This window comes from Pungitius pungitius, chromosome 14, assembly GCF_949316345.1.
Source record: "Pungitius pungitius chromosome 14, fPunPun2.1, whole genome shotgun sequence".
NCBI classification, from domain to species: Eukaryota; Metazoa; Chordata; class Actinopteri; order Perciformes; family Gasterosteidae; genus Pungitius; species Pungitius pungitius.
In genome coordinates, this window is record NC_084913.1 from 5,442,834 (window position 1) to 5,467,080 (window position 24,247).

Here is a 24,247-nt window from a genome sequence, read left to right on the forward strand (position 1 = left end):
GGTGGCGAAACGCGGAACTTATTATTTAAAGAAGCAAAGCCACAACTCCGTTAGAAGTGCAGGAGAAGTCGAACGCGGTTCTTTTTTTATCCTGCAGCAAAATGCTTCCCATAGTTTTACATTATATATAATATATTAATTTATAGGTTTTCAAATTCTCGCAACTTATGTATTAATGTGTGCAGCTTTTTAACAAAGCAGCTGTAAATGTGCCAAGAAGTATAAGGTAGAATATAAAGTAAATGGAAGTACCGAGGAGCAGAATATTAAAAAAAATATACATTCCTCTACTGAGAAACTGCACCTAGTAGCACTTTATCACTAGTAGCACTTCTTGAGAGAAGTGCATGATCACAAATACATAAGTGCCCAATATTTATCGTACGGGGAAAATGTTGTCTGCCCACAAGATCAAAACTACAATTTCCAAAATTCATTAAAATTGCATTTAATACATTTACATAAGAAAGAATCCAAACATGTTTCAACAATCTTGCATTTTTGTATTATGAAAAAATTGATCAAACTGCTGAGGTCAAACGGATGCAGAAGCACTTTGAGGGTATTTACATCTTGGTTGCATGGTGCGATCTATCCTTTCTCTCTCTCGTGGCTCAGCAGTGATCCGGCCTCTACGGGAGTTTCCAGGCGTCGCAGTTCCGCAAGAGGCCACGTCAGAACACGCCTGGGTGATCCCACTTTCAATATCAATATAATGGTGCGTCCTCTTCACAAACAAAGGAAAACTAAATCCGCCATCCATCTCCAAAGGCTTTCGCCTTCAGTTTAAGTACATTTATTGTGAGTCTGATGTTCGTCTGCCGCCCAACCCGGAGCTATTCCTGGTACTGCCTCTCTGTGGCAGTGAAGAAATCTTCCAGAACGCTCCTCAGGTACTCAAAGGTGGGCCTGTCGTCTGGGTTCTCCTTCCAGCACAGGCCCATCACGCTATAAAGTCCGTCTGAACAGTTCTCCGGCTTCGGCATTCTGTAGCCCCGCTCCAGGTTCTGGATGACCTCTGGGTTGGACATACCTTAACAACAAGTGAAACAACATCTTATTTGAGCATTCTCATGAAGGGATACTGCGACGGAGGGGTACGAGTGCAGTTCTCGAGTGCTCACCAGGGTACGGTATGCGTCCATATGTCACTATTTCTGTCAGGAGGATCCCAAATGACCACACGTCCGATTTGATGGAAAAGGTGCCATAGTTGATAGCCTCTGGGGCTGTCCATTTGATGGGGAACTTTGCACCTAACACGTGAAAAGACTTAATTTCTCCCAACAAGCGTAATGCACATGTAAGACACGTCATATGAAGATGAGAATGAACACGTGATTGCAACGACGTGGCCTTACCCTCTCTTGCTGTGTATTCGTTGTCCTCGATCAGCCTCGCCAGGCCAAAGTCGGCAATCTTACAGATGAGTTCATTGGACACCAGAATATTGGCTGCTCTCAGGTCCCGATGGATGTAGTTTTTCATCTCTATAAAAGCCATGCCATCAGCCACCTGCAGGGGGAAGCACATCCTTAGACAGGCCCTCCCCCCGTGACCCCTATGGTCAGCGTGAAGGGACCTGTGGATTGTTGTTGTGTTTGCTGGTTGGCTGACCTCCCCGCACCAGGGAGTCTAACACTTCCCCAGCTCCACCCAGGTGCACAGCTGCAGGCCGGCATGAGAAGCTGTAGCTCAGCCTGCTGCATAGCGGCTGATAACTGCAGCGACTGGGTTTTTCCTACTCAATCAAACGCCGGGTGAGTCATCTCGACATCGGCTGACCTCAGAGGGAAGTTGATGCTCCGCCTGATGCAATGAGGTTTCCACTGAACTCGCAACGCATAGTTTACATGCATCTGGGTCTTTTTGTGACTGTTTTTTTATTTTTCAGGCTCAGGAATCTATGACATGGGTGCAAATGGACCCCGAGGGTCTCGCCAAAAACGTGTGACCTACGCGTATTTCTGTCTACTGTTGTCAACGCTTATTTGGCCCATCAATCATCGTGGTTGTCATGGTACATCACATGATGGTGGGAGATTTAGTCTACTCTGGCTGAAGAAACTCTCGCCGTGTACTGAAGTTTCAGTCTCTCTTCCTGTGGTTTTATTTTCCATTCTCACGCTCACAATATATGTAGGTCTAAGTCAGAGTTCCTTTCCTTGCAGGTATATCTTTTGAGAAGTAAGTGTGGTTGATGCGTTGATGTTGTTCGCGTATCTATTACGTTCAAACAGAAACCAAAGCCAGTAGCTTAGCTTAGAAAAAAGGGTCTTTTAAGAACAAGGCAATTAAAAGTGCTTCACGTAAAACCATTAAAGCATCCAGGCATAAAGAAAGTAGATTTAACAACAGTTAAGATTGATTGTGCTAAAACAAGCTAATGCTTAATTATCCCTTCAACTTGCAGATCCGTCCTTTGTGGAACTTTACATTTCACAACATTATTTTCCATGTGAATGACAGAACACAGCGGGTGTCACTCGGGCCAACGTGTGACCGAGCGTCTTACTGTATGTGGATGAAAGGTGAACGTAGAGAAATGAAGCGGAATAATCTGCATACAGTACCAGGTTTTCCGCGTGGTGACTTCTGTCTCCGATTCAGGCCGTTTTATTACATACAACAGTTTTATTTGTGCCAAAACGTTGACACCAGAGTTCACAGCGACACACACGCACCTCTGCTCACACACCTGTGGCTGTTACAGGGTCGTCGAGTGCAAGCTTTGTTTTAACAGTAGCACATTTTTCAGTCTATGAGTGTCACGCTGAGGGAACAGGAAAGGGAATCCGGTAAATGACGTACGGGGAGAAGTGCGGAAACATTCATGGTCAAAAATAAATAAATGGATGTCTTGCCTGCGCCGCCATGTCTATCAGAGTGTTCATGGGTAAAGTGCCTCCCTCTGTTGTTTTCAGGTAATCCACCAGGCTTCCTGGAAACATAACAACATGCAAGACTTCGCTGAACAATATGTTATAAATTACGCCACGACCGCTGACGGACTCTAGCAACCTACTTCTGCAAATCAGTGCACCCACGAATGCATCACAGACAAACGAAAACCCTGCTTTGTCAATAGCAAAATCTTCCTTGTCATGATTCCCCACCGACATAAATAGACAGTCGGAGCGGAAAATAGCATTTCAAATCAGGGAACACAACATTCTGAGGAAGTACACGGGACATCTGTCATGTTGATGCAAGGTTTCTGACAGTATATTTTGTGTTGAGTTAGATTAGCAGAGAACAATGCCTCTGCATGCCAGCCAAAAAAAGTCAAACCAAAGGAAGTAAGAGGAACGACTGTTGCAGGAAAGAGGACGCCTTCAGACCAGAAGCTTTTGAAGTCCGAGAGCCAGAGCATCGCTCTTTGTCGAGGTCACAAAGGGCAGCTGGGACGACACGCCTGTTATTTTCCATCTTTGTTGACTCCAACAATTTTTTTTTTTTTTTTTAAAAAAGGTCAAACTGAAAAGACAGGGCCCTTCGAGCCATCCTTTCTCTTGACAACAGAGGCGACGTTTGTGTCCCGTCCTCACGGGGACGGCGGACAAAGAGGCAGCCTCATGCAGGGCCGCTGCTGGCGCTTCACAGGCCGCTCATACGGGACCATACAAAGGCACTCCATTCAACACAGCTGGCAGGCTGTTGCTTTGCTTGTGACAGCATCTCTCCATGCATTTCTTAGTGCTCATCCCAGGGAAAAATAATTAGAAGGACCTTTGTAATTATTTGAGGGAAATACATACTGGATCACTTTCACATATATGCTGCGTTTGGGTGCATTGCAGCACTTTCACACCTGCTTTGCTTTATAATGTTTTAGCCTAACAGGGTTCGTGCGCTTTGTGAGAGTCTGTGTGGGCACGCGTGTGTGATGCAGACTGCGTGATACAGGCAGGAAAGTAGCCAAGTACCATGAAGGGTTCTGGGTGAACAATGACCCTGTGAATCACCCGCTCCTTCACACCTCCTCGACGCAGACGGGTGCCAGGGTAGACCTCCCCTCAGTGAGTAAACACCGTGTAACATGTCTAGAAGAGGAGGGGGGGCGGGCGCGCCGGAAAAGAAGTAAAAGTTCATGTTTGCTTTGAACCCATTTCAGCAAAGAGCAACGAATGCAGGAGCGCCCCGCGGGGGGGGGGGGGGGGGGCGGGGGAGAGGCCCGAGAATAGCCCATCGCAGGGCAGGCCACTCATGGCTTCGCGCCCAAATTTAGGTCTGCTCCCCACCGGCGGCAGTCGCGTTCACGTCGGATCGCGATTGATGATTGTGCGCTATCGTCCCCGTAACGCGCACCTCGTGTCATTCATTTTCCATTGTCGAACGCGGACGGCGTGCAAGGAGGCAGCCGCGGTTCTGTGAACAAAAGGCGTTCAGGTAATTCAACAGAGTCACGTCTGAAAAACACAATGACTCATGAAAAGGTTGAAACGCAGACACACACACACACACACACACACAGGGGGCCAGACCTTGTCTTTAGTTCAAGGAGGTGCTCAGTGCGATACGTGTTTGGTCCTGAGCGTCTCGCACTCGCCGCTGTCTATGAAAATGCTTTCTTTGTCTTGCTCGGGGGGGGGGGGAGCAGATTATCGAAATAAGTTTCAGGCAGGTCTAGACGTATTCCAGGTGACGGCACGGAACTGAGTTGGTGTGATAAAAAAATGAGCGTTGGTTTCACGGCGATACTCTGGGACCAAGCTCATCCGTATCCTCCGATGCTTTCGGTGACAACTTGAATTTCGTCATGATGGTTTGGTGTTAATAGCAAAATGACGCATGCTGTGACGCGCATTCAGTATTTCTACCCACCATTTTCCATGTACTCGGTGACAATAAAGATTGGCTCCTGGGTAACGACGGCGAAGAGGCGTACGAGGCGTGGATGCTGCAGGTTCTTCATCATGTTGGCCTCTGCCAGGAAGGCTTCCACCGACATTGTTCCCATTTTCAGGTTCTTAATGGCCACCCGTCTGTCATTGTTGTAGATACCTGAGAATATACATTTGGATATCAGGGGGCTATTGAAAGACATCAATAAGAAGAAGGCATGGACTATTACGTTGTGTTCAATGTAAAAGTAAACCAGAAAAGCTTTCATATCAGCTTGTAGGCTTCATACACACACACACAGTGGTTATCACACGCCAATCAAACCCACAGCAACATCTTCAGTCATCCAACAAGGCGGGCATCTCACACCGTGCGTGAGGCGTAGCGGTAGGAAAAGATTGCATTCACTACATAAAGCATTCCCTCCATGTTTAAATGTTAATTTACAAGAACAAACACCTCATAGCAAGTGACAGTCCCATTACTCAAGCATGTCCTTTATCAACCAACGTTTGGATGAGGACAGAGAAACAAATACAATGCCAGACGCCATGCAAGAGGATACTGTAAATAGAAAGTGGCTGTGAAATGAGAGCACGTTCCATGGTTGGCGGTGTTTATCTCTGGTACAGCGCTTGTTTGGCATGAGGTATTTAGCTGGCAAATCCGAATGGAAAATGAAAGGGTAAATACCCGTCCGATTGAATAATAAGAGGATTGTGGTACAGATCATTTCAACTGATATCCTTGTGATCCAAACATAGAGCCTCCTTGTTCAGAAATCATTCCTCCCATCAGCAAGGTCTTTGGAAGTTTATATTTTGAGTGATGTTGCATTACGTAAATAATACAGCTCATCATTCTCCAGTCGACCAACTCACACAGGCCCATAATTACAAAAGTGTTGTGGAAACTATTCCGCACAAACTGCAGAAAAACCCTGACTTTAAGGCTTTAGCCTCCCAGCACTCCCATTTCCTCATGTCATGTATCCACGCAAAAAAAAGATGCAAACTCCTCTGCGCAAAAAGGGAAAAAAAATATCCATCCCATCTCCACATGTCCCCCCCCGTCACTTACCCATCCAGACTTCTCCAAACTGTCCCGCTCCGAGCTTCTGCTCCAGCTTCAGGGACTCTCGGGGAATCTCCCACTCGTCCTGCCACCAGGGCTTTTGCGGGGCCCTCGACTGACACGGCTTCATCAGCTTTGTGCACAACCCGTCCGCGTCGCCTGGTTCGACAAAGAGAGAGGGGGGGGGGGTTAAACATCGCCGCAACGAAGGGCCGCGAACCCCCCCCCCATGGGTCCCGCACGCACGTGAGTGATGCTGGACGAGCTCCTTCAGCGAGTTGAAGGAGATCTTGGCTGTGATGTAGAAGCCGCCGCTGTCCATGTTGCGGATTCTGTAGTGCTTGACTCCTTCACCGGTGTTGTGGTCCAAGTCCCTGATTGAAAGGGAAAATGAACCTGGAACAAAGAGGAAGCGGGGAAAGCTTTTGTGAGGCCCGAAGGCCTTCCTCAAATATGCTGCTGAGAAACTAACGTGTGGAATGAGAGTTTAATCGCGTTGAAAGTTCACCTTCGGTCGTCTCGCTCTCTCGAACCAGGAAGGAGCCCAGCGTGTTCCCGGGAGACAAGAGGAGCCGCATGGCTTCGTTTCTAGAAATGCTCTTAAAGAACCACCTGCGGGGGCACAAACACGACGACATGCTTCACACTCTGAGCTAACCACTTCCCCTCACGGCGTGCGCGGTGCGACGCACCGAGAGAGGCCCCCGTTGCGCTTTCCGTGCGACGTACGGTTCGGTCTCCACCGTGGTCATTGCCACAAAGTTGTGCGGGACGTAGCCTCGCTGGCCCGTGATGAGGGACTCCGCCAAATACCACTCCGGATCGTCCCTGTGAAGAGAGACATTAGCGAGTGAGTTCACGCGGGAGGAATAAACACGTGCATGGTCGCTGCATGAAATGAGCCGCAAATGAAAGGAAGAGGTGCTCACTACAGGTGACGTGAATATGCACCACCTCATGAAGTGTGGACATTCATAGAAGAGTTCTCCCTTCAATCAAAACGATGATATTTTCAAAGATTTCTTCCAGGCAAAAAAAACAGACCCTGAATCCTGAGTATTTGAAAACTCTCACTCACTTTGTAGATTACGTTTCTCTACATTATGGTCTGATGTAAGTAGAACACTTGAGTTCTTTTAATACGTTTAGGATTATTTACCCCCCCCCTCCCAAAACAAAACAGATTTACTGTAAATCATCTTACTTCCCCAAGATTTTCAGGAATATTACTGAGGTTTTGATCTCAATGGTAAATACAATTCTGACTGAATGAACAAAAAAACATCAGAACTTCATGTTTGCATGTATATATGCACTCCATAGATAAACTCTTCATTTAAATGTTAACACAGTAGAGAGACAGGAAACTTGGAGCCACACAAGGGGCTATTGATGCATGCAACTCATGCAACACATGCACCACATCCCCATGCAGGAAGTTGAATGCATGACACGTGTCTTCTGCTATCAGAAATGGTTCTTTACTGAAAGGCAGGTAGAGCGCACGGCACAGAGATGGCCCCTATATTTTAGGACGTTTGTGAGATCTAACCGGCGGAAGCACTACCGTGGGTGCTTGTCCTGCAAATATCAAAACAACAAAGGTCACAAATGACGCTTCAGATGACAAGCCAGTTATTTTTATTTTTTAATTTAAAAAAACCATACGGCTGTAATGGGTAACTAAGTTGACACGGAGGTCCCTTTGCATCACATGTTGTCGTTGCCCAACACATTTACCAACCGCAACTAGCCGATGCTTTTCCAGCTGGTGGTACGAATTCTTGTCTTTTCTACCGAGCTCCAGACCCAATAAAATTCAATCAGCAGCTTACTTGTTGATGATCTTGAGCTTGTCTCCCTTCTCAAAGCCCAGGTCACCATCATGGTTGGGTTCATAACTGTATATGGCCACCACAAGGTTGTCTGCAAGAGGAACGTCTTAAGATTTTGGCAATCAAAAAATAAATGAAATATATTGATTTCACACACACACGTGACTGTTAGAATGGAATAACAGCCCAGGTTGGATGCTGTGTGATCTGATATTTTGACATTTATATTGGGACATTTCTACATATACAGGGCATGTATACTAAACATACATGTCCCGTGTGTACAAATTGTAAAGCCCAAAATTACAAATCACAAATTTGCCTCAGAGGGCCTTACAATCTGTACTTATGCAACTGAATTATTCATATATATACAGATATAGATAAAAAAATAAAGAATTGCGGCAAGAAAGAAGAGAGCACATAGCACAATAAAATACTGTGGATTTTGGACACATTATTATTGAAACAATAAGGGAAATGGTGGGAAATTCTCCAAAGATATCAAGTAAAACGTCAAATGGTGAGGGAACAAAATATAAAACGCATTTACTGGAATAACTTATTTTAATAGAAAATGTGAAATTCATGGAGGTGGGAAAATTCTAAGTGTATCAATATCCAACATGTCATAAATATTATTCCCTTATGTAGTCAATCCTACTATGATACAAACTTATTTACTTGTAATATACATTTGCTTCATAATAACTCTAGTTCACTGCCACTGCTTGGCGCATAGATATATAAGACATACTGTTACCTGGTAAAGGAGATGTAGGAGGGGAATGCTGTGATGGGTATGGAGTCAGCTGGTCTGTGTACTAGTGAAGGAACAACAAGATTATCCAACCAACGCTAAAAGATTAATGCGCTTAAAGCAAGGAACCAACACATGTCACATAGCAGTAAAATGTCACCAGTTACAGTCAGTTTTTTTCTCCCAGATAAAATGTCTCGACAGACGCAGGTGGCTTTCCCCGTTATTTTAATCTAATGGGACATCTAACTCATGAGGAGGATCCAAACCACTCTGGAAATAATCTCTCTCCCACTACATCAAACGCACAAATGTGAACTTCAAAACGTTTCCGCATTCAAACGCGCAACCATTTTTACGGGTTTAACGGTTTATAATTGCCACTACATGAAATGAAACCGTGGGAGCCCGTGTTACGGCCCACTGGCACTGCAGGCGACCTGTGTGGATTACCCAAGAGCGGGGTCATTCACATCCAACCGTGAATCTCAATCCCTCACAGTCACGACTCGGGTTCATTCATGCGCCGCAGTGTGCCATTAACTCTACATTAACACTTACCGGATTGCCTGACTGGGGAGGTATGGGACAGCTGCAGTGCTCACAGATTTCATCCAGGTTCTCCATCCACTCCCCGTCTGAGTAGTCCGAACTGCAGGTGCATCCCATCGTTTCTGCTTTTTTTTTTTTAGGATGAAATAAATGATCAGAGCTACTCATATTTGAATGGGGAAAATGGCCGTATTGTGCTGTGTGCACAGATTTTAGGTGTTGTGCTCCGCTTTTAGAATTGCAGATTTCAAACTCTGTTGGGAAAACAACAACAAAAAAACAGTATTTGACGATATTTCGGTGTATGGCCCTAACAGGCCCTAATCGGATGGGACCGAGGGGCCTCGTCCCAAAATGGAGGCGAAGCGCTGAATCAGGCCCGGAAACTCAACTCAACCACCCCAACACTTTTAAAAATCTCACATTTTGAGACCCAACGTGAAACCATTGGAACCTGCAGACACAACAGTCCACTAACATCACGCCAGCTACATCACCGTTACCACCTGACGCGGCGTTGCACAGCGAAGCGGCACGTGCTCCGACTCGGGCCCCGCAAAGTAGGCCACGCGAAATTCTAAAATCACTAATCTCGTGTAATCCCGGGTTGACGAGGCGCACTGTGTTTTACGCTGGCGCCCCTGCACGTTGGGGGGGCTTTCTTCGAGCTCACTTGGCCGCCACTCCCAGAACCGGGGGGGGGGGGGGGGGTCAGTGGGCTAATCGCAGCCGCCGCTCGTCCCCAAAGGCTCAGGGCTGTGAGAAAAATGTGGAGAGGCCCGACCCGACGGTAACAACAACCAGCCCTGCCAGTGTACTGCAACCCCCCCCCCCCCCCCAAGGAATGACATCACAGTAATCCACCAGGGTACAGAGAGGGTTTTTAAAAATGTATTATCATCAGTGCTGTAACGCAACACTCGGGGAGCCAAAGATGAAGTCAGAATTTTCCGTCGAGGGGCTTCCCTCTTGTCTTTATGATCTGCAGCTGATGGCCTTTCTAAACAAACACTGATGGCTGTTATTGTTTGCAAAGTATTATGGGTATGTCGAGGGTCGTGCGGGGGGGGGGGGGGGGGGGGCCCGTGAGACTGACCAAAGACTTCTGGCTTTGGCTGTGAGGTTTGTGAAAACGGCAGAAATGGAGAAGGCTACAAGAAGCAAAATCAATTAAAGATCCCTTGTTAAAATGGTGACGTATCACACTTGCATTTCAAGTGTGGCCATCGTCACATACATTATCTCACATAAAGTTACCACGGAATTTTAAAACAAACACATGTCTGAAGGTTATATTTTAATTTCTAACCCCCTTTTATTGGGATACGCCTTTTATTTCATGTGAGAAAACTAATGTGGTCCCTTTTTGTTCAAACAGATTATTTTTTATGTTTACATCATGTAACTCCAGTAAATTGATTATATCTGGTCCTGGGTTTGGATTCTTTTCTTTTCTTTTCTCCATACGTCAAATTCGTGTATTTCATAAAATTGAAAAGATTTTCTCAACGCACCTTCCGATTTTTTCAGCATATTTGACACATGTGATGATTAAAGGTGAATGATTTACAATCACAGTCTTTTTTATTATTTTTATTATCATTATATTCTGAAGGCATGTAACACTCATAGATCACAAGTTTGGAAACTTACCTCTTGGTGAATATAAAATGTCTCTTAGCGCGTCCAATGTCAGATTCCCCGCACCGCCATGGAGATATTCTCGATTGAACAGTTTATCCGGAGCCCGGAGGTTGTCAAGAAATCATCGTCCGACAAACCTCTGCGCTCGAGGTGCCGATGTGTGTCTGTACGCGCGCAGACACACACTCGGGAGGAGTGGAGCAGCGCGACTCACAGGGTTTCCTGTCGTTGAGAGGTGGAGGGTTGCTCTGCAGGCTTCTAGCAGGTGCTTCACCTCGCAGCTCTGTGTGCGAGCAGGAGGAACGTTGTGGGCTCCACGGTAGTAAATGGGTCAGGACAGCACCTCTCTTAGAGAGATGTTTCCAATTCAGTTGAAAAAAAGGAGCATATGGTAGAGGTTCGGTGGGGGAGGCGAGGTTATGTTTACATGTTTTACTTTTGCACGTAACATCTGTGCATCAGTGACCTTTAATGTGAGGATTTGATAAGATTTCCAACCGCTTCACGCCGATCTTATCGTAGTTTTACAACTAATTGTAACGTATGACATTTGCAGTAATGTAAATTCCAATACTGGCAATGTGGGACAGGCGTATTTTCTCCGTAGACGTTTCGGGGGCCTCAGGTTACTATGAAGGTAACCACCCTACGTTCTGTCACCAATGTGGTTTGTAGCTGTTCTTCTTGTGGCCAGCCGACCTTTTAAAAATAGACTTTGGCCGTGGTTTATTTATGTCACCAAGTCAAAAGTGGAGGGTACAAGATGAAATGAGTCCGAAATATCTCAAGCACACGGAGGAAAAGAACCAAGCAGTGAATGAACCCCACCCCCTTAAACCATCATTTTAATCACACGTTCAAAGGCGTTTTGCCCCGGACGGAGACATGAACCGGGGTCTGTCGGGATGCACGCACCCTGACACTCTGCGCTGGGGCCTTCTCTACCGTACAGGCAGCTCGGCTGTGGGCCACCGCTCTCGCTTTTTGTGGTGAACGGCTGCTGCTACAGAGCGCGCACTGGCAGGAAGTCGGTCCAAAACATCACAGGATGTGCACAGCCGTGAGCGCTGAGACGACTGCCACAATGCAGATCGTGTCTCACTTGGTGAAATCATTTTTCCGTTGAAGCGCAGAGATCTTGAGGGGGGCTCGAGGCGGTTTAGCTTTTGAGGGGAGAACTTTTGATTGATGTAGCTTTCAGAGTTTTTTTTTTTACCGAGCTAGTTTTAACAGCGCATTGTCCCCGTCTTTGTTGGAGGACAAAAGTGTAATACAAAGGAAAGATAAAAGAGCTCAACCGTCTCTGGAGATATGCTTTTTTTCTCCAGCCCCCCCCCCCCCCCCCCCCCCGTGAGGCTTTACGGGTATTCCTAGTTTCATCTGGACCACAGCTGTCGCTACCTCTCAAAGTGGTTGAAAATCAGATTCTGTGACCAAACTGAATCAAGATACTGTCAAAGCATGACGTGGGGGTGGAGGTGTGGGTGGGGGGGCAGGAGGTTTCCGACCCTCCAGTCGCCTCGCTTTGCGCTGCAGGCGCTAGCCTCTTCTGTGTGAGCGATAGCTGCTTCAGTCGTGCCGCTAATGCTTACTCATGTTCGTTTTAAAACAGCCAACAGAAGCACGGGCCTGCAGAGCTTTTCTTTTCAAAGCCTTCGCTGATCAAAGGAAGCCTCGAGGTACAATACTACGGCCCCTGTTAATTTTCCATATGATCTCAATTTCTGCCACAGAGATTTAATCTCCCTAATGAGGTCATCTGTGTCCTGGCGCGTGCCACGCACAAGAGGCATATTCGATTTCTTGTTCGACTGATCATGCGCAACAATATCTGTGGTTTTGCAAAATCCCTCTGGGGCCACATTCTTACGTTTGGATGTCGGGAATGTCTGGTGGCAGGAGAGAAGACACTGTTGTGCAAGATGGCCTTACGACAGAGGATGGATCCGATGGAGCACGTGGTGACATTTAACCCTTGATAAGACAATTGCTCAGTGACACACCCTTGGTGAAGTTCCTTTAATATTGCGTTGCATGTGCAAAAAAAAAACTTTTTTTTAAGGCATTTCTTTTCATTTGTCATAAAGATACATTCATTTAGCAGTAGCAGGATTTAATAATGGCACTTATAGTTTCTTTACATTTAACAGTTTTATATCTCTCATATTATTAATCAAAATATCTCATTCCTCCTACTTGCCGTTGCTAATAATATAAAGCTATAAAACAAACCGCTGAACTTGCTCTAAATTGCCCGAGGTGCCACTAAGTCACTGTCCAGCTACATATATTGTTTTAACCCGGGCTCTGCGGCATCTGGATACGGTAATGGAAAACTAAATGCAAGAGGCATGGCCTCCTGGGTCCTCTCACTGCGCTGCTGAGGATATAGAAATATATTTGGTTTGTGAGGAGGAGGCGTAAAAATGCTGGAGAACGACCCCCCACTTCCTTTGAGGCTACTGGCTGAACAGACGCGTCGTACTTTTTTCTACCCCACAAATAAATGTAATAGTGATCTGAAGCAGTAGTTTGCAGTGTGACTTCACAAAAGAAAAAAAAGTGGATTTTAAGAGATGGAACTATTCCCTCAGTTGCCCCCGAACCCTCAGGCCTGACTTACAGTGCACTGACTTTAAGTTTGTGATGCTATGCGACCACAAAACTCCCCCAAGACACCTTCTTTTTCTGAATTATTCTTCTGCAAAACACAGTTTTTCACTTTGGCACAATTTTTTTTTTTTGCAATACAAAGCCATTGTTGATAAGACGGACTGCCATGACTCCATATCCACCATAGCATCTCAGTCTGGCTCTATCGACTCTGATTAACGTGACCGTGCAAAGAAAAGTCAACAGCAGACCAGTGCAGCTGCAGGGTGTGCCTGTATTACACTGAGGTGAGTGAGCCCCAAACAGGCCTACTCCTGCACGTCGAGTCAGCCAGCGGCCATTTTCCTTCCCACTAATAGACGTCAGTCCCTCTTGACTCTTATCAGCGGCTCCAGAGGAGGAAATAGGCCTGAGCAAAGGTTTTTTTTTTTTTTTTTTAACACAGTGAGAATCGTCTGGAGTTGATGTTCATCTTGGTGAGGCCCAGGTGCTTGAGCGGCGTGGACAGAGCGAAGGCGGCCTTCATGGGGATGTCGCACAGCAGGTCCGACTCCTCGCCGCACTCCTCCAGCTCGTAGGAGGCATCGTCCAGCATCTCCTTGTGCCGGTCGCACACCTGCTCCACTTTGAGCCGGTGGATCTCCCCGCGCAGGCGGATCAGCTGGCGGGCCAGGCGGTTGTCCTGGACCTGCATCTCCCTCTTGTGTGAAAGGAGGGTGGAGGAGAAAGGGAGCATCAGTGAGATCCCACAGGGAGAACATGTGCAACTGACTGAAAACACACATCTTGTTGCACAAAACTGTTTGGAGGAGCCGTTAAATATAAGATCACTGACACTTGAAGAAGTGATTAAGGACATCTATTTCACAAAATAAATGCATGCATGCAAACGTGTTTTTGTTTGACAACGGTGTCAGCTCTGTGAGCATCATTCACCTGGAATACATGCTCTAGGAAAACTCACCAGCTCTTTCCTCAGAAACTCCAAAGCATCATCGATGGTATCGAAGCCGCAGATGTTGCGCACCACCAGCTCGGAGTTCTCGTCCCTCAGGACCGTCGGCGCGGACACGGCTTGCCCCCCGGAGCCCGGGCTGTCCGCCGGGTTCCCCTCCTTCCACGGTCGGTTCTCTACACGCTCCTGCCACTCCAGGTAGGACGGCCGGCGGGTCTGCAACTTCAGCTTCTCCGTGAGCGCCTTCACGCTGTCCAGGTCGCCCGCGTCGCCCTCGGACGACTCTCCGATGTCCATCGGTGCGATGAGGGAATGTCCTCAAGTGCTCCTTCGGGATCGCGTGCGATCAGAACGCAGCGAGCTCCTTTGGTGCTTTATAGGCCGATGAGAAGGAGTGACCGCCCATCCCGCAGCCAGGGGGGGGAGGGGGGGGGGGGGGGGCATTCATTGGCTTCCTTTTTTTTATTTCAGGAAGACAGATTTCCACATAACCCTTGAAAATACCAAAGTGAGGGTAAAGAGTGCTATTTCAATGTATTTCAAATGCAGTGATATTTGTTAATGTAATGTAGTGTAGTGTTATGTAAGTAGGAGTTATACTTTAAACTACTTTATTTGTGGTGGCATAAGTATAATCAGGTGACGTTGTACAAGTTACATAACAATAAAGTATACTTCATTAAATGTAAACATCTTGTATTGGGAATTTCCCATGTGATATATAAGGTTTTCTGATAATTTATTATAGTCCTGGTGGGATCTTGTCCAAATTTTGTCTTAAATTCAAGGTCTTAATAATATATATTTTTTGAGAAATATGTTCCTGGTATCATCTATTTAGTAGACAAAGGGCCTCAATGTGTATCAGGATGTTTATGATTTATGACATTATGATATATTGTCATATTAAATTGTTGACCACAGCAGGCGTTGCATTATTCTCTTGCACTATATTCCATTAATGTCTTACTGATTTGTGTGAGAAAGATTCAACTGTTGCAGTTGGTTCTTAGTTCAATGTATTGCGGTGAATGTTTCATACTGTTATGCGCTACATTCGTTCATAGACTTTGTAACATTCCACCCCTGTGTCGTAATACTGATTATACCATATTAACACTGATACTTGAGTATTTTCACAGGCTCAAAACTGTCTTCCAAACACAAAGCACCAGCTCTCTGCTTTTGAGCACCCTGCCATCTAGTGGCCATTTATTGTACAACAAGCGCACCAGTGCTGCCCCCCCCCCCCCCCCCTAACGACCATGTGCGCGAAACTTTTACCACCAATATGTGTGACACATATCGCTGCTGCTGTTTCTCAGGAAACAGGAACTTCCGTCTTTTGTCGCCTCGAGCAGCGCATCGTTCTTTCCAGAGCAGCTCGGCGCGCAGCCACCTGTGTGAGGGGAAGGTGTGGCAACGTTATAGCGCCTGGCCGTGCTCAGGAAGAAACATCGATTTATAGGCCCCTTATCGCGCGTAAACCGCTGCGTTGCAACGCCTGGTGAGGGGAGGACAGAAGGGAGCTTTTTTTTTTTTTTCTTCATCTTTATCTAGAGTCGAGGAAGTGATTTGCCCACTTGTGCACTGAAAAAAAGTCCACAGGCGGGGTCTTTTTCTTCGGGTTGCCGCTGCGTGATGGAGTTTTCGGAGCACATCAGGACCGCCAACGTGGAGGACGTGGTGCTCCGTCAGCCGCTGCACCCTCCGGCCAGAGGCACCCTGTGCGTCACCGGCCACCACCTGCTCTTCTCGGACAGGGAGGAGGGCGGCTGCCGGCAGGTGTTGCTGCTCCTCAGGAACATCGATGCCGTTGAGAAAAGGTGAGGCAGGAGGACCAAAAAAGCATTTGAAGTTGCAGCCTTTATTAAGGGTTTATAGAGCACTTTTATATTTTTTACATACCTGGTTTTACAGTCGAGCAAATGATCACACTAATCAACATTACTAATCAGGACCCAAGCTGTCAGGGAATGTCAAATTGATGTCTAATTCCATTGTTCCTCAAATCTTTCTAACCAGTGTGGAAAACCTTTTGGCCCACTCCGGGCCCTTCTCTAATCAAGGCCGCAGTCAAAGGTTGGACATCATTTGTGTTGCCATGTGTGCTGAACGAGGAAGTGTCCTAACAACATCTCATCGCGTTGCTTTCTGCTAACAGCGTCTTCGGAGCTTGCTTGAAACCGCTCGATGTGTAGCAGGGTTTCCCTTCCTTTTCGGGCTGCGCTCAAACTTTCTGCCCTGCTACAGTCGGAACAGGAGGACACAAGGGTATTGGTTCTATTTTTGTAGACGTAGGAAACACAGTTGTACATGTGTGTGTGTTTAGGATATCTGGATCTTCGGGGACCATTACTATAAAGTGTAAAGATCTGCGCGTGCTCCAGCTAGACATCCCGGGCATGGAGCAGTGTCTCAACATCGCTCACTCCATCGAGGTATGAAAAGTAACCGAGTAATCCTACGAAACCCTCCAGCATACAGGGATGAGGAAATGTGATGGGATCTCACATCCGTTCTTTGAAAACACCAGAACGCACAGGAGAGGGCAACAGCGGGAAATAGTGTGAAATGCTAACGTTCTCTTTGGAAGTCAAGTCAAAGCTGATCCCTCTTTTCCCTTTCTCCAGACCCTGTCCTGTCTGGACAGTGTGGAGAAGATGTACCCTTTCTTCTACAGACCTTCTGACATCAGCCTGCAGGACCAGTGGGGCCTCTCATCCACTGAAAAACGTTACAGTCAAATGAAGGAACTTGTAAGCAACACACGTGAGCCTCGTGAGCCTGTTCCTAACCCATAAAACAGATTGGTACCGCGGGCCACCCGTCCCCGATCGTGATCCAACAACCACGTGACAGGGAAATGCCTGGGAAACTGAATGCTTGGGTCAAAACTCAGGATATCCCTGCCCCTTATCTTTTGATTTGGCTAGGAATAATATGCCAGGCTAGCTGTGTCCACCCCCTCTGACTCCAGAATGCTAAGCTAAGACTCAGGGCTTGCTGCACTTGCGCTCTTTTGGTGAAGATGTAAAAAACCTGTCCTTCACGCAGAGGAAGGGGGACCTGCCCACTTTAGAGCTGTTTCCTGTAGGTTATAGTTTCCTTTGACTCAAAGTCGTGTGCGAGTTGCATGCCCTGTGCGTATTAAAGTTCAAATAGTTACCCTGACCTGCAGTGATGCCCCCCCCCCCCCTCTTTTTCTCTCTCTTTCCTGTTTGCAGCATGATAGGTGGAGACTGAGCACTGTGAACAGAGACTACTCCGTGTGTCCCTCCTACCCTTCGGCTGTCATCGTCCCCAAGAACACCGACGATAACATGCTGGCGAAGGCGGCCAAATTCAGACAGGGGGGGCGCTTCCCCGTCCTCTGCTACTACCACAGGAAGAACGGCATGGTGAGGCGCTCTCACGCGTCAACTGCGGCACACGCATGCAGCTAAACATTTTTGAAATCCCAACTCCTCAGGTCATCATGCGCAGCAGTCAGCCGCTGACCGGAGCCAATAGGAAGCGCTGCGGGGAGGACGAGCACCTCCTCCGGGCGGTGATCGAAGGCTCGGACAGAGGCTTCATCATCGACACGCGCTCCAGTCAGCAGGCCCTGCAGGCCCGGATAACGGGCGGAGGGTTTGAGTCCAAATCGGGTTACGGCAGCTGGAAGAGACTGCACAGGCAGATGGAGAGGTGAGTGGGAACGCTGGTTCATCGGGAGTTGAGCGCGGTTCCCCCCAGTTTTAATGGTGCTGATGTGTCCCCCCCCCCCCACATAACTGGACGCCACTGGCCCTACAGGGGCAAAGCACTGCAGGAGAGTCTCGTCAAACTGGTGGAGGCCTGCGGGGACGAGTCCCACAACATGGACCGATGGCTCAGTAAGCTGGAGAATTCAAAGTGGCTGTCTCACGTCCAAGTCGCCCTGTCCACCGCTGGCCTGCTGGCGGAGTGTGTGGAGAGGTAGGCGCTACGCTCACAGGGTGTGTTTGTGTGTGTGTGTGTGTGTGTGTGTGTTTGGTGGCATCGCAGTCGATGTGCACTTAGCTCTTGTCTCGTGGGTAAAGTTTTTATATTTGCACTCATCCTACTCCCTCAGAATACATTATGTTTGATGCATGTAACCACACGAGGATAGCGTAACAAATAAGGGGACCAACCAGCAAAAACCAATAAGTGCACTCTTCTAATACCCAAAGTGACACAACTGAGTTGTAGTGTGTCTATGGGTTTTATGCAGGGACGGTCATTCGGTACTGGTTCACGGCTCTGAGGGGACAGACTCCTGTTTGATCATCAGCACTGTGGCTCAGCTCATCATGGACCCATGTTGCCGCACGCTGGAGGGCTTCCTGGCTCTTCTGGAGAAGGAGTGGGTAGAGGTGAGTGTTTGTGTGTGTGTGTGTTCAAATAGATCAGTGTCAGTGACACAGGGTCAGCCACAATGTGTATTTTAATGTACTATCTTTCCGTTGCAGAATGCGCTACTCTTGATTTTTTTTTTTTAGGTGGTTACTTTCAGCTTATTGAATTGTGTTACTTTTAACTTTCGGGCACGTTTTTTTTCTCACATGAAGCTATGGCCACATCTCTTGCTGCAAGGATATTGCTCCACAATCTGACCTTTCCAGGAAATGTCTACACCAAAAAAAAAAAACGTCTGTTTGTGTAGCGCAGGACTCGCTTCTCGTCACCGTTGGCCCCCATTGACCTTTTGTGGCCAAATATTTCCCTTCTCCAACAATTGTGCCTCCGGTGTAGTGGAGCATTTTAGAGGATTTTTTAAGAGGATATTTCTAACGTGCCTTTTACACGATTCACATCGTACCCCCCCTCCTCCCCCCCCTTCCAGGCGGGACACCCGTTCCGGCGGCGATGTGCCCACTCGGCGTACTCCCACGCCCGCCTCCAGCAGGAGTCCCCGGCCTTCCTGCTGCTGCTGGACTGCGTGTGGCAGCTGTGGCGCCAGTTCCCTCTGGCCCTGGGCTTCTCCGAGGCGCTGCTGCTGAGGCTGGCGACCGAGGCCTACGCGTCCGACTACGGCACCTTCCTGTGCAACAGCGACCGGGAGAGGTCAGTCCTTATGTAGGCTCGGGTCGATTGGGCACCGGGGGGGTGTGTACGGCCGACTCAAAACCTCCAACTCGCTCTATTTCCCCCCCCCCACCCACCCACCTTTACCAGGTGTGCTGTGCGAGTGAAGGAGAACACCCACTGCTTGTTCCGGGCCCTGCTGAGGCCCGGGGAGAGGGACCCCTACTCCAACCCCCTGTATGAGCCCACCGGGCTAGCCATCTGGCCCTCAGTGCACCCTCAGTCCCTACAGCTGTGGAGAGGTGAGCTGTGATGTTTTCACACATGATCTCACCTTTTTTCGTCCGACTGCATGACTTTGTTATTTGAGACAAACCCCCAGTTGTATCTAATGGGATGAATTGAGTAAGTGATGATAATCTGGACAGACGTGACCTGTGTCTTTTTGGGGTTATTGTCAAGTCGGCGTCTTAACCTTTTCCCTGTCCCTAAGGTTTTTTTCTGAGGTGGACCCCGCAGGCTCGGCACCTTGAAGAGGCTCAGGAGGAGATAAGGAACATGGTCACTGAGTGGGGGAAGCTGGCGCTCAGCTGATGCCAGTTATCGGCGAAGGGGACGTTGTACAACCTGAACACGTGGATCGTGTTCAAGGGAGGGACAATAGCAATGTGAAGTGCCTTTTGACATGGAAATGTAATTTCAGAATGTTTGACAACCTGCTGTTTTTTAATGTACGTTCGTTTTTTAATTCTTTCATAAATCATTTTAAGAAGAAAAAAAAATCACAATTTCTGAGTTCATCTGGGGACTTTTAGCCCCCACACCCCATTTTAAAATATTATTAAAATAAATATAATGATCATATACCGTAGGTTATAGTTTTAGTTTACGATACAATTGTAAATAAAAATCCTTTTCTGATATTCATTCATAGAGAATATCATAAGAAGGAGGCTATATAACCTACACGCCCCCCCCCCCCCCCCCCCAGTCCTGTTAAGCTCAGCTAAACACTGTTCACAATACAAATCCCTGTGCACTGCAAGTCAGCATGTTGTGTTGTTGCACACACGGAGCTTTGCAACCCGGATGCTGTAGTCCCCTTCAGTCAGGACCCACAGGCCCCGGCGATGACACAATGTGGACATGAACCACACAGCCCAGCATGACTTTCTACCGCTGCTCATTCACCCTGTGGTTACCGCGGTGAACTGAGGCGCTCGGCAGACGGATGGCGATCTTTTATTACCGACGCTCGAATGCCTCCATCTTATCAGCCCTTATTTAATTAGTTAGTCCAGAGGAATTGTTTCGGATTTACAGCTGGGTTTGGACCAAGAATCTGGGATTTCTCATTTTGTCAGCACACAGGTGAAAGACTTTTTTCCGTGCCCTGTTCATTTGTTTGCCGGTTATGTTTTGTTTTTAAAAAATATATATTTTAACACAACTTGTAGACGAAGTTTAAGGTTGGTTCATTCTTTTTGAAGGACGCCCGGTGGACATGCACCCCGCTTTGCTGCGCTTGTTTTGCCGAGGTTGCCTCAGCAGGGCGCAAGGTCTGCCCGCTGGAAGCTTGACCTCTTGGCCAAGGCCAATGAGCAGGTGGAACAGCCAGGAGAACTATAGCCCCCCACCTGCTCAGAAAGCCCCCCGTGTCCTCATCACAGGTAATGTAATGTAATGCGTTTTTTTCAACGATCTCTTGTTAAAAGCCGAAGATGGACTTTTCCACGAAGCTACCATTGTTCTCTCCCGCTCTCACTGTGAGGCCCCTGTTTTGTACTCGGGGTCCACAAAGCAGTCACAACACGGGGTTGATTGCCTGGCTCAAGGGCCCCCAGTAAGGGATACGAGAGCGTTGCTCACTTCCAAGCAGATCATATGTTCAGAGGAAAAGCAAGTGGCGTCAATGGCACGAATGGATTACTAGATGAGTGTAGCATAGTTTTTCATTTTTTTGGAGTGGTTTTTACTGCACCAGCAGCAGGACCCCATTTTGACGCATCACAATGGGCTACGCACAGACAGCGCTGGTGATATAAAGGAGCCAATGAGTCACTGTATGGGAGAATAATAGCCATCTGTCGCTTTTTGTCCCAGGATAAAGCTTTGGAACAAACAAAAAGGTGAAGCGTAGTACACCGAAATCCGCTTGGATACCAAACTCCAGATTTTTTTTCTTCTATTTTCTCTTAAAAAAATAAAAATACTAAGCTGTGTGTTTATATGCAGGTGGTCTTGGGCAGTTAGGTGTGGGACTGGCACAGATACTGAGGTGAGATGTGTGGACATTTCCTGAAGCAACAAACCCTCAGAAAATGTTTGAAACTTGAACCATGTCACATCTCTCTCGACATTTAGGAAACAGTACGGATCAGAGAATGTAATCCTGTCAGACATTAAGAAGCCTCCACCTCATATTCTCAGCAGTGGTATGCAAATCAAAATGAAGTTGTTTTTTTTACCACAGATCTGTTGTTTTTTGCATCTCCAACTTAAATTGATCAAAATGTACAACTTATTCCCCTGCTCGTTAAATCCTACACTGACCAATATTTGTCTCTTTCCCCATCAGGTCCTTTTGTGTACGCTGATGTGTTGGACTACAAACATCTCAGAGAACTGATTGTGAATTATCGCGTCACCTGGCTGATACACTACAGTGCTCTGCTTAGTGCTGTGGGCGAAGCCAATGTGGCTTTGGCACGCAAGATCAACATCACAGGTCCGCTGAACACACTCTCCATTCACACGTATGCCGTCTTTTATCGGGGGGCTGTGAGGTCTAAACTCCTCTTTGGATGTTGTACTGCTCATCTAGGCCTCCACAATGTGCTGGACTTGGCCCTGGAGAACTGCCTGCGCATCTTCGTCCCCAGCACCATTGGAGCATTTGGGCCCTCTTCTCCACGTGACCCGGCCCCTGACCTCTGTGTCCAAAGACCTCGAACCATCTACGGCGTGTCCAAAGTGCATGGAGAACTGATGGGGGAGGCGTGTAATTCTTAAAATCCACATGTATACACATGCACGCGGTATTGTGACACATTGTTTTGTGAAACTTGGTGACATCTCAATATTCTTTCTGTTTAGTACCTCCATCATAAATATGGTCTGGACTTCCGCTGCCTGCGGTACCCAGGCGCGATATCAGTCAACACCGCCCCTGGAGGAGGAACAACAGGTGTTGCATCACTTCCATACTTGTGCAAGCACCATATATTCAGTAAAATCAGCTTGATGTCACTGACAAGGCACTCCGGAACGCTTTCTTCGCAGATTATGCCGTTCAAATCTTCCACGATGCCCTCAGTACGGGTCACCACGAGTGCTACCTGCGTCCAGACACCCGCCTTCCCATGATGCACATCTCCGACTGCCACCGTGCCACCGTAGAGTTCATGCAGGCCCCAGAGTGCCAGATGTCTCTGCGTACCTACAACATCGCCGCCATGAGCTTCACTCCAGAAGAGCTGGCGCAGGAAATCCGCAAGCATCTCCCTCACCTCAAAGTCACCTACAATCCCGACTCAGTCCGCCAGAACATCGGTATGACGGGGTGCACGTACCTACACCCACAACCCTGTGCAGGATTATCCAACCTTGCATTGTTTTCAGTCTGTTAAATACATCATACTGGTTAGCCATCTTCTTGAATATTCACTTTAAGTGTTTTTTTAATTTTGAAATGACATGATTTGTATCCCTAGCTGACTGAGGTAGGAACGTGAGGTGATGGAAGTAACGTGGTCGTGTTGCGTGTCACTTTGCAGCAGACAGCTGGCCCGTGAGGTTCGATGACACCAATGCCAGGAGAGATTGGGGCTGGACGCCAGCTTTCCAGCTTGAGGAGCTGGTCTCGGACATGCTGCGCTCCATTCGAGACAAGAGGACAAACGAGGGTCTGCCAGTCAGTTAGCAAAAACATGGTCCTGACCACCAAAGACTGACCACCTTGCCCCTGGCTTTTTCTTCCAGATGCATTTACCCGCCGATACACTTTCTTTCACTTCCTCATCATATGTTGTCAAAGTGTATTGCAACAAGCCAGTGACTGTTTGTAAAGGAAAGTAGGACCTCTCAATCAGATAATCTCAATATGCAAACATCTCATTTTTTTCAGAGAATAATATACTGTCAAACTTTCCCTTAATTGTTGTTGTTTTTATTGTAATCATGGTATAAGCATCGCTTTAAAAAAAAATAATTCTCAGACAACAAGGGACTGCAGAAATGACCAAATGTCATGTGACTCGCATCAACGGACACAACAGTCTCTCACAATGTGTAATAAAATATGTAATACAATATGGTCAAGTTGCACATTGAAATTAATACATCTGCTGAACACTTTAATTCAAGGATCATCTGGAATGGCTCAGTTAACTCTGGTAATGATACACCACATATTCTGCCTGTTTTCAAAAGGCAGTATTTTATAAAATAGTCTACCAAGTGAACATGACACATAGTGTACAACCCCACTACTCTTGCTGTGGCATCTAGCAGGTTGCCTTTTTGTGTGATTTTATTCATGAATGATCGCCTATAGCAAATAAAGCCTTGTTTACTGAAGATTGCTTTGGAAAGCAATGTATAAAAAATGCTGTGTACTTTTGAATCATACCCTGAGCAATAAAATGTTACTTACCCAAACAATCGTGATTAATTTCAGTTGTCCAACTAAACATTTGGAAAGCAATTCTACCACTCAGTGGGCCACATGGATGGTTTGGAGTGATGCTGAAGACAATAGTATTGATTAGAATGGTAATTAGGGAAAGTTCTTACAATATTTCAGGGAGAATTATTGTATTTTTTTGGTTGTTTTTTTTGTACACACATTCATGTATTGCACTACTTCTCAAATATGGATTATACCTACAAAAAACACGATGGCTAAATCAAATATGATGTTTTATTTACTATCAGTCG

At 47.0% G+C, this 24,247-nt stretch overlaps 4 protein-coding genes across 7 annotated transcripts; 2 read left to right on the top strand and 2 right to left on the bottom strand.

The window, feature by feature from the left end:
• Window positions 1-474: 474 nt before the first annotated feature.
• Window positions 475-11,011, bottom strand: lck (LCK proto-oncogene, Src family tyrosine kinase). 3 transcript variants are annotated; one of them, XM_062557428.1, is made up of 13 exons: window positions 10,720-11,011; window positions 9,076-9,188; window positions 8,518-8,578; window positions 7,755-7,845; window positions 6,649-6,747; window positions 6,428-6,531; window positions 6,166-6,315; window positions 5,926-6,078; window positions 4,825-5,004; window positions 2,865-2,941; window positions 1,362-1,515; window positions 1,125-1,256; window positions 475-1,033 (listed from the first exon to the last, which is right to left on the bottom strand). In XM_062557428.1, exons 2-13 carry the CDS (start codon window positions 9,181-9,183, stop codon window positions 837-839), a joined length of 1,506 nt encoding a protein of 501 aa, XP_062413412.1. In that variant the 5' UTR covers window positions 9,184-9,188; window positions 10,720-11,011; the 3' UTR covers window positions 475-836. The 3 variants fall into 3 exon arrangements, with proteins under 3 accessions (XP_062413412.1, XP_037343239.2, XP_062413413.1); XM_037487342.2 differs by having other exon boundaries at window positions 9,076-9,191; XM_062557429.1 differs by lacking the exon at window positions 10,720-11,011 and adding an exon at window positions 9,490-9,634.
• Window positions 11,012-12,715: 1,704 nt separating this feature from the next.
• On the bottom strand, window positions 12,716-14,641 carry fam167b (family with sequence similarity 167 member B). Its single transcript, XM_037487406.2, has 2 exons — window positions 14,288-14,641; window positions 12,716-14,023 (listed from the first exon to the last, which is right to left on the bottom strand). Exons 1-2 carry the CDS (start codon window positions 14,573-14,575, stop codon window positions 13,760-13,762), a joined length of 552 nt encoding a protein of 183 aa, XP_037343303.2. The 5' UTR covers window positions 14,576-14,641; the 3' UTR covers window positions 12,716-13,759.
• A 1,006-nt stretch (window positions 14,642-15,647) lies between these two features.
• Window positions 15,648-20,277, top strand: zgc:154055 (uncharacterized protein LOC556036 homolog). 2 transcript variants are annotated; one of them, XM_037487593.2, is made up of 11 exons: window positions 15,648-16,104; window positions 16,304-16,360; window positions 16,611-16,719; window positions 16,912-17,037; window positions 17,506-17,679; window positions 17,751-17,968; window positions 18,077-18,238; window positions 18,516-18,657; window positions 19,128-19,348; window positions 19,460-19,611; window positions 19,803-20,277. In XM_037487593.2, the coding sequence occupies exons 1-11, from the start codon at window positions 15,920-15,922 to the stop codon at window positions 19,901-19,903; spliced, it is 1,647 nt and encodes a 548-aa protein (XP_037343490.2). In that variant the 5' UTR covers window positions 15,648-15,919; the 3' UTR covers window positions 19,904-20,277. The 2 variants fall into 2 exon arrangements, with proteins under 2 accessions (XP_037343490.2, XP_037343492.2); XM_037487595.2 differs by lacking the exon at window positions 16,304-16,360.
• Window positions 20,278-20,319: 42 nt separating this feature from the next.
• tdh2 (L-threonine dehydrogenase 2) lies at window positions 20,320-23,961 on the top strand. The gene is made up of 8 exons (XM_062557300.1): window positions 20,320-20,979; window positions 21,545-21,587; window positions 21,674-21,744; window positions 21,888-22,037; window positions 22,134-22,306; window positions 22,406-22,496; window positions 22,592-22,861; window positions 23,086-23,961. The coding sequence occupies exons 1-8, from the start codon at window positions 20,814-20,816 to the stop codon at window positions 23,229-23,231; spliced, it is 1,110 nt and encodes a 369-aa protein (XP_062413284.1). The 5' UTR covers window positions 20,320-20,813; the 3' UTR covers window positions 23,232-23,961.
• The last annotated feature ends 286 nt before the right edge of the window (window positions 23,962-24,247 follow it).

What these genes read in the sequence shown, in the direction of transcription:
- fam167b (XM_037487406.2), bottom strand. Translation starts at nt 14,575, where the DNA reads ATGGACATCGGAGAGTCGTCCGAGGGCGACGCGGGCGACCTGGACAGC. An exon ending in AGTTTCTGAGGAAAGAGCTG is followed by an intron (nt 14,024 to 14,287) that starts GTGAGTTTTCCT and finishes CTTTCACACAAG; the next exon opens with AGGGAGATGCAGGTCCAGGA.
- zgc:154055 (XM_037487593.2), top strand. Translation starts at nt 15,920, where the DNA reads ATGGAGTTTTCGGAGCACATCAGGACCGCCAACGTGGAGGACGTGGTG. An exon ending in AATCAAGGCCGCAGTCAAAG is followed by an intron (nt 16,361 to 16,610) that starts GTTGGACATCAT and finishes GTGTGTGTTTAG; the next exon opens with GATATCTGGATCTTCGGGGA. An exon ending in TGGAGAAGGAGTGGGTAGAG is followed by an intron (nt 18,658 to 19,127) that starts GTGAGTGTTTGT and finishes CCCCCCTTCCAG; the next exon opens with GCGGGACACCCGTTCCGGCG.
- tdh2 (XM_062557300.1), top strand. Translation starts at nt 20,814, where the DNA reads ATGCACCCCGCTTTGCTGCGCTTGTTTTGCCGAGGTTGCCTCAGCAGG. An exon ending in CCCCCGTGTCCTCATCACAG is followed by an intron (nt 20,980 to 21,544) that starts GTAATGTAATGT and finishes GTTTATATGCAG; the next exon opens with GTGGTCTTGGGCAGTTAGGT. An exon ending in GGACTGGCACAGATACTGAG is followed by an intron (nt 21,588 to 21,673) that starts GTGAGATGTGTG and finishes CTCGACATTTAG; the next exon opens with GAAACAGTACGGATCAGAGA.
- lck (XM_062557428.1), bottom strand. Translation starts at nt 9,183, where the DNA reads ATGGGATGCACCTGCAGTTCGGACTACTCAGACGGGGAGTGGATGGAG. An exon ending in TGATAGACATGGCGGCGCAG is followed by an intron (nt 1,516 to 2,864) that starts GCAAGACATCCA and finishes TTCCCCCTGCAG; the next exon opens with GTGGCTGATGGCATGGCTTT. An exon ending in CGAATACACAGCAAGAGAGG is followed by an intron (nt 1,257 to 1,361) that starts GTAAGGCCACGT and finishes TTCACGTGTTAG; the next exon opens with GTGCAAAGTTCCCCATCAAA.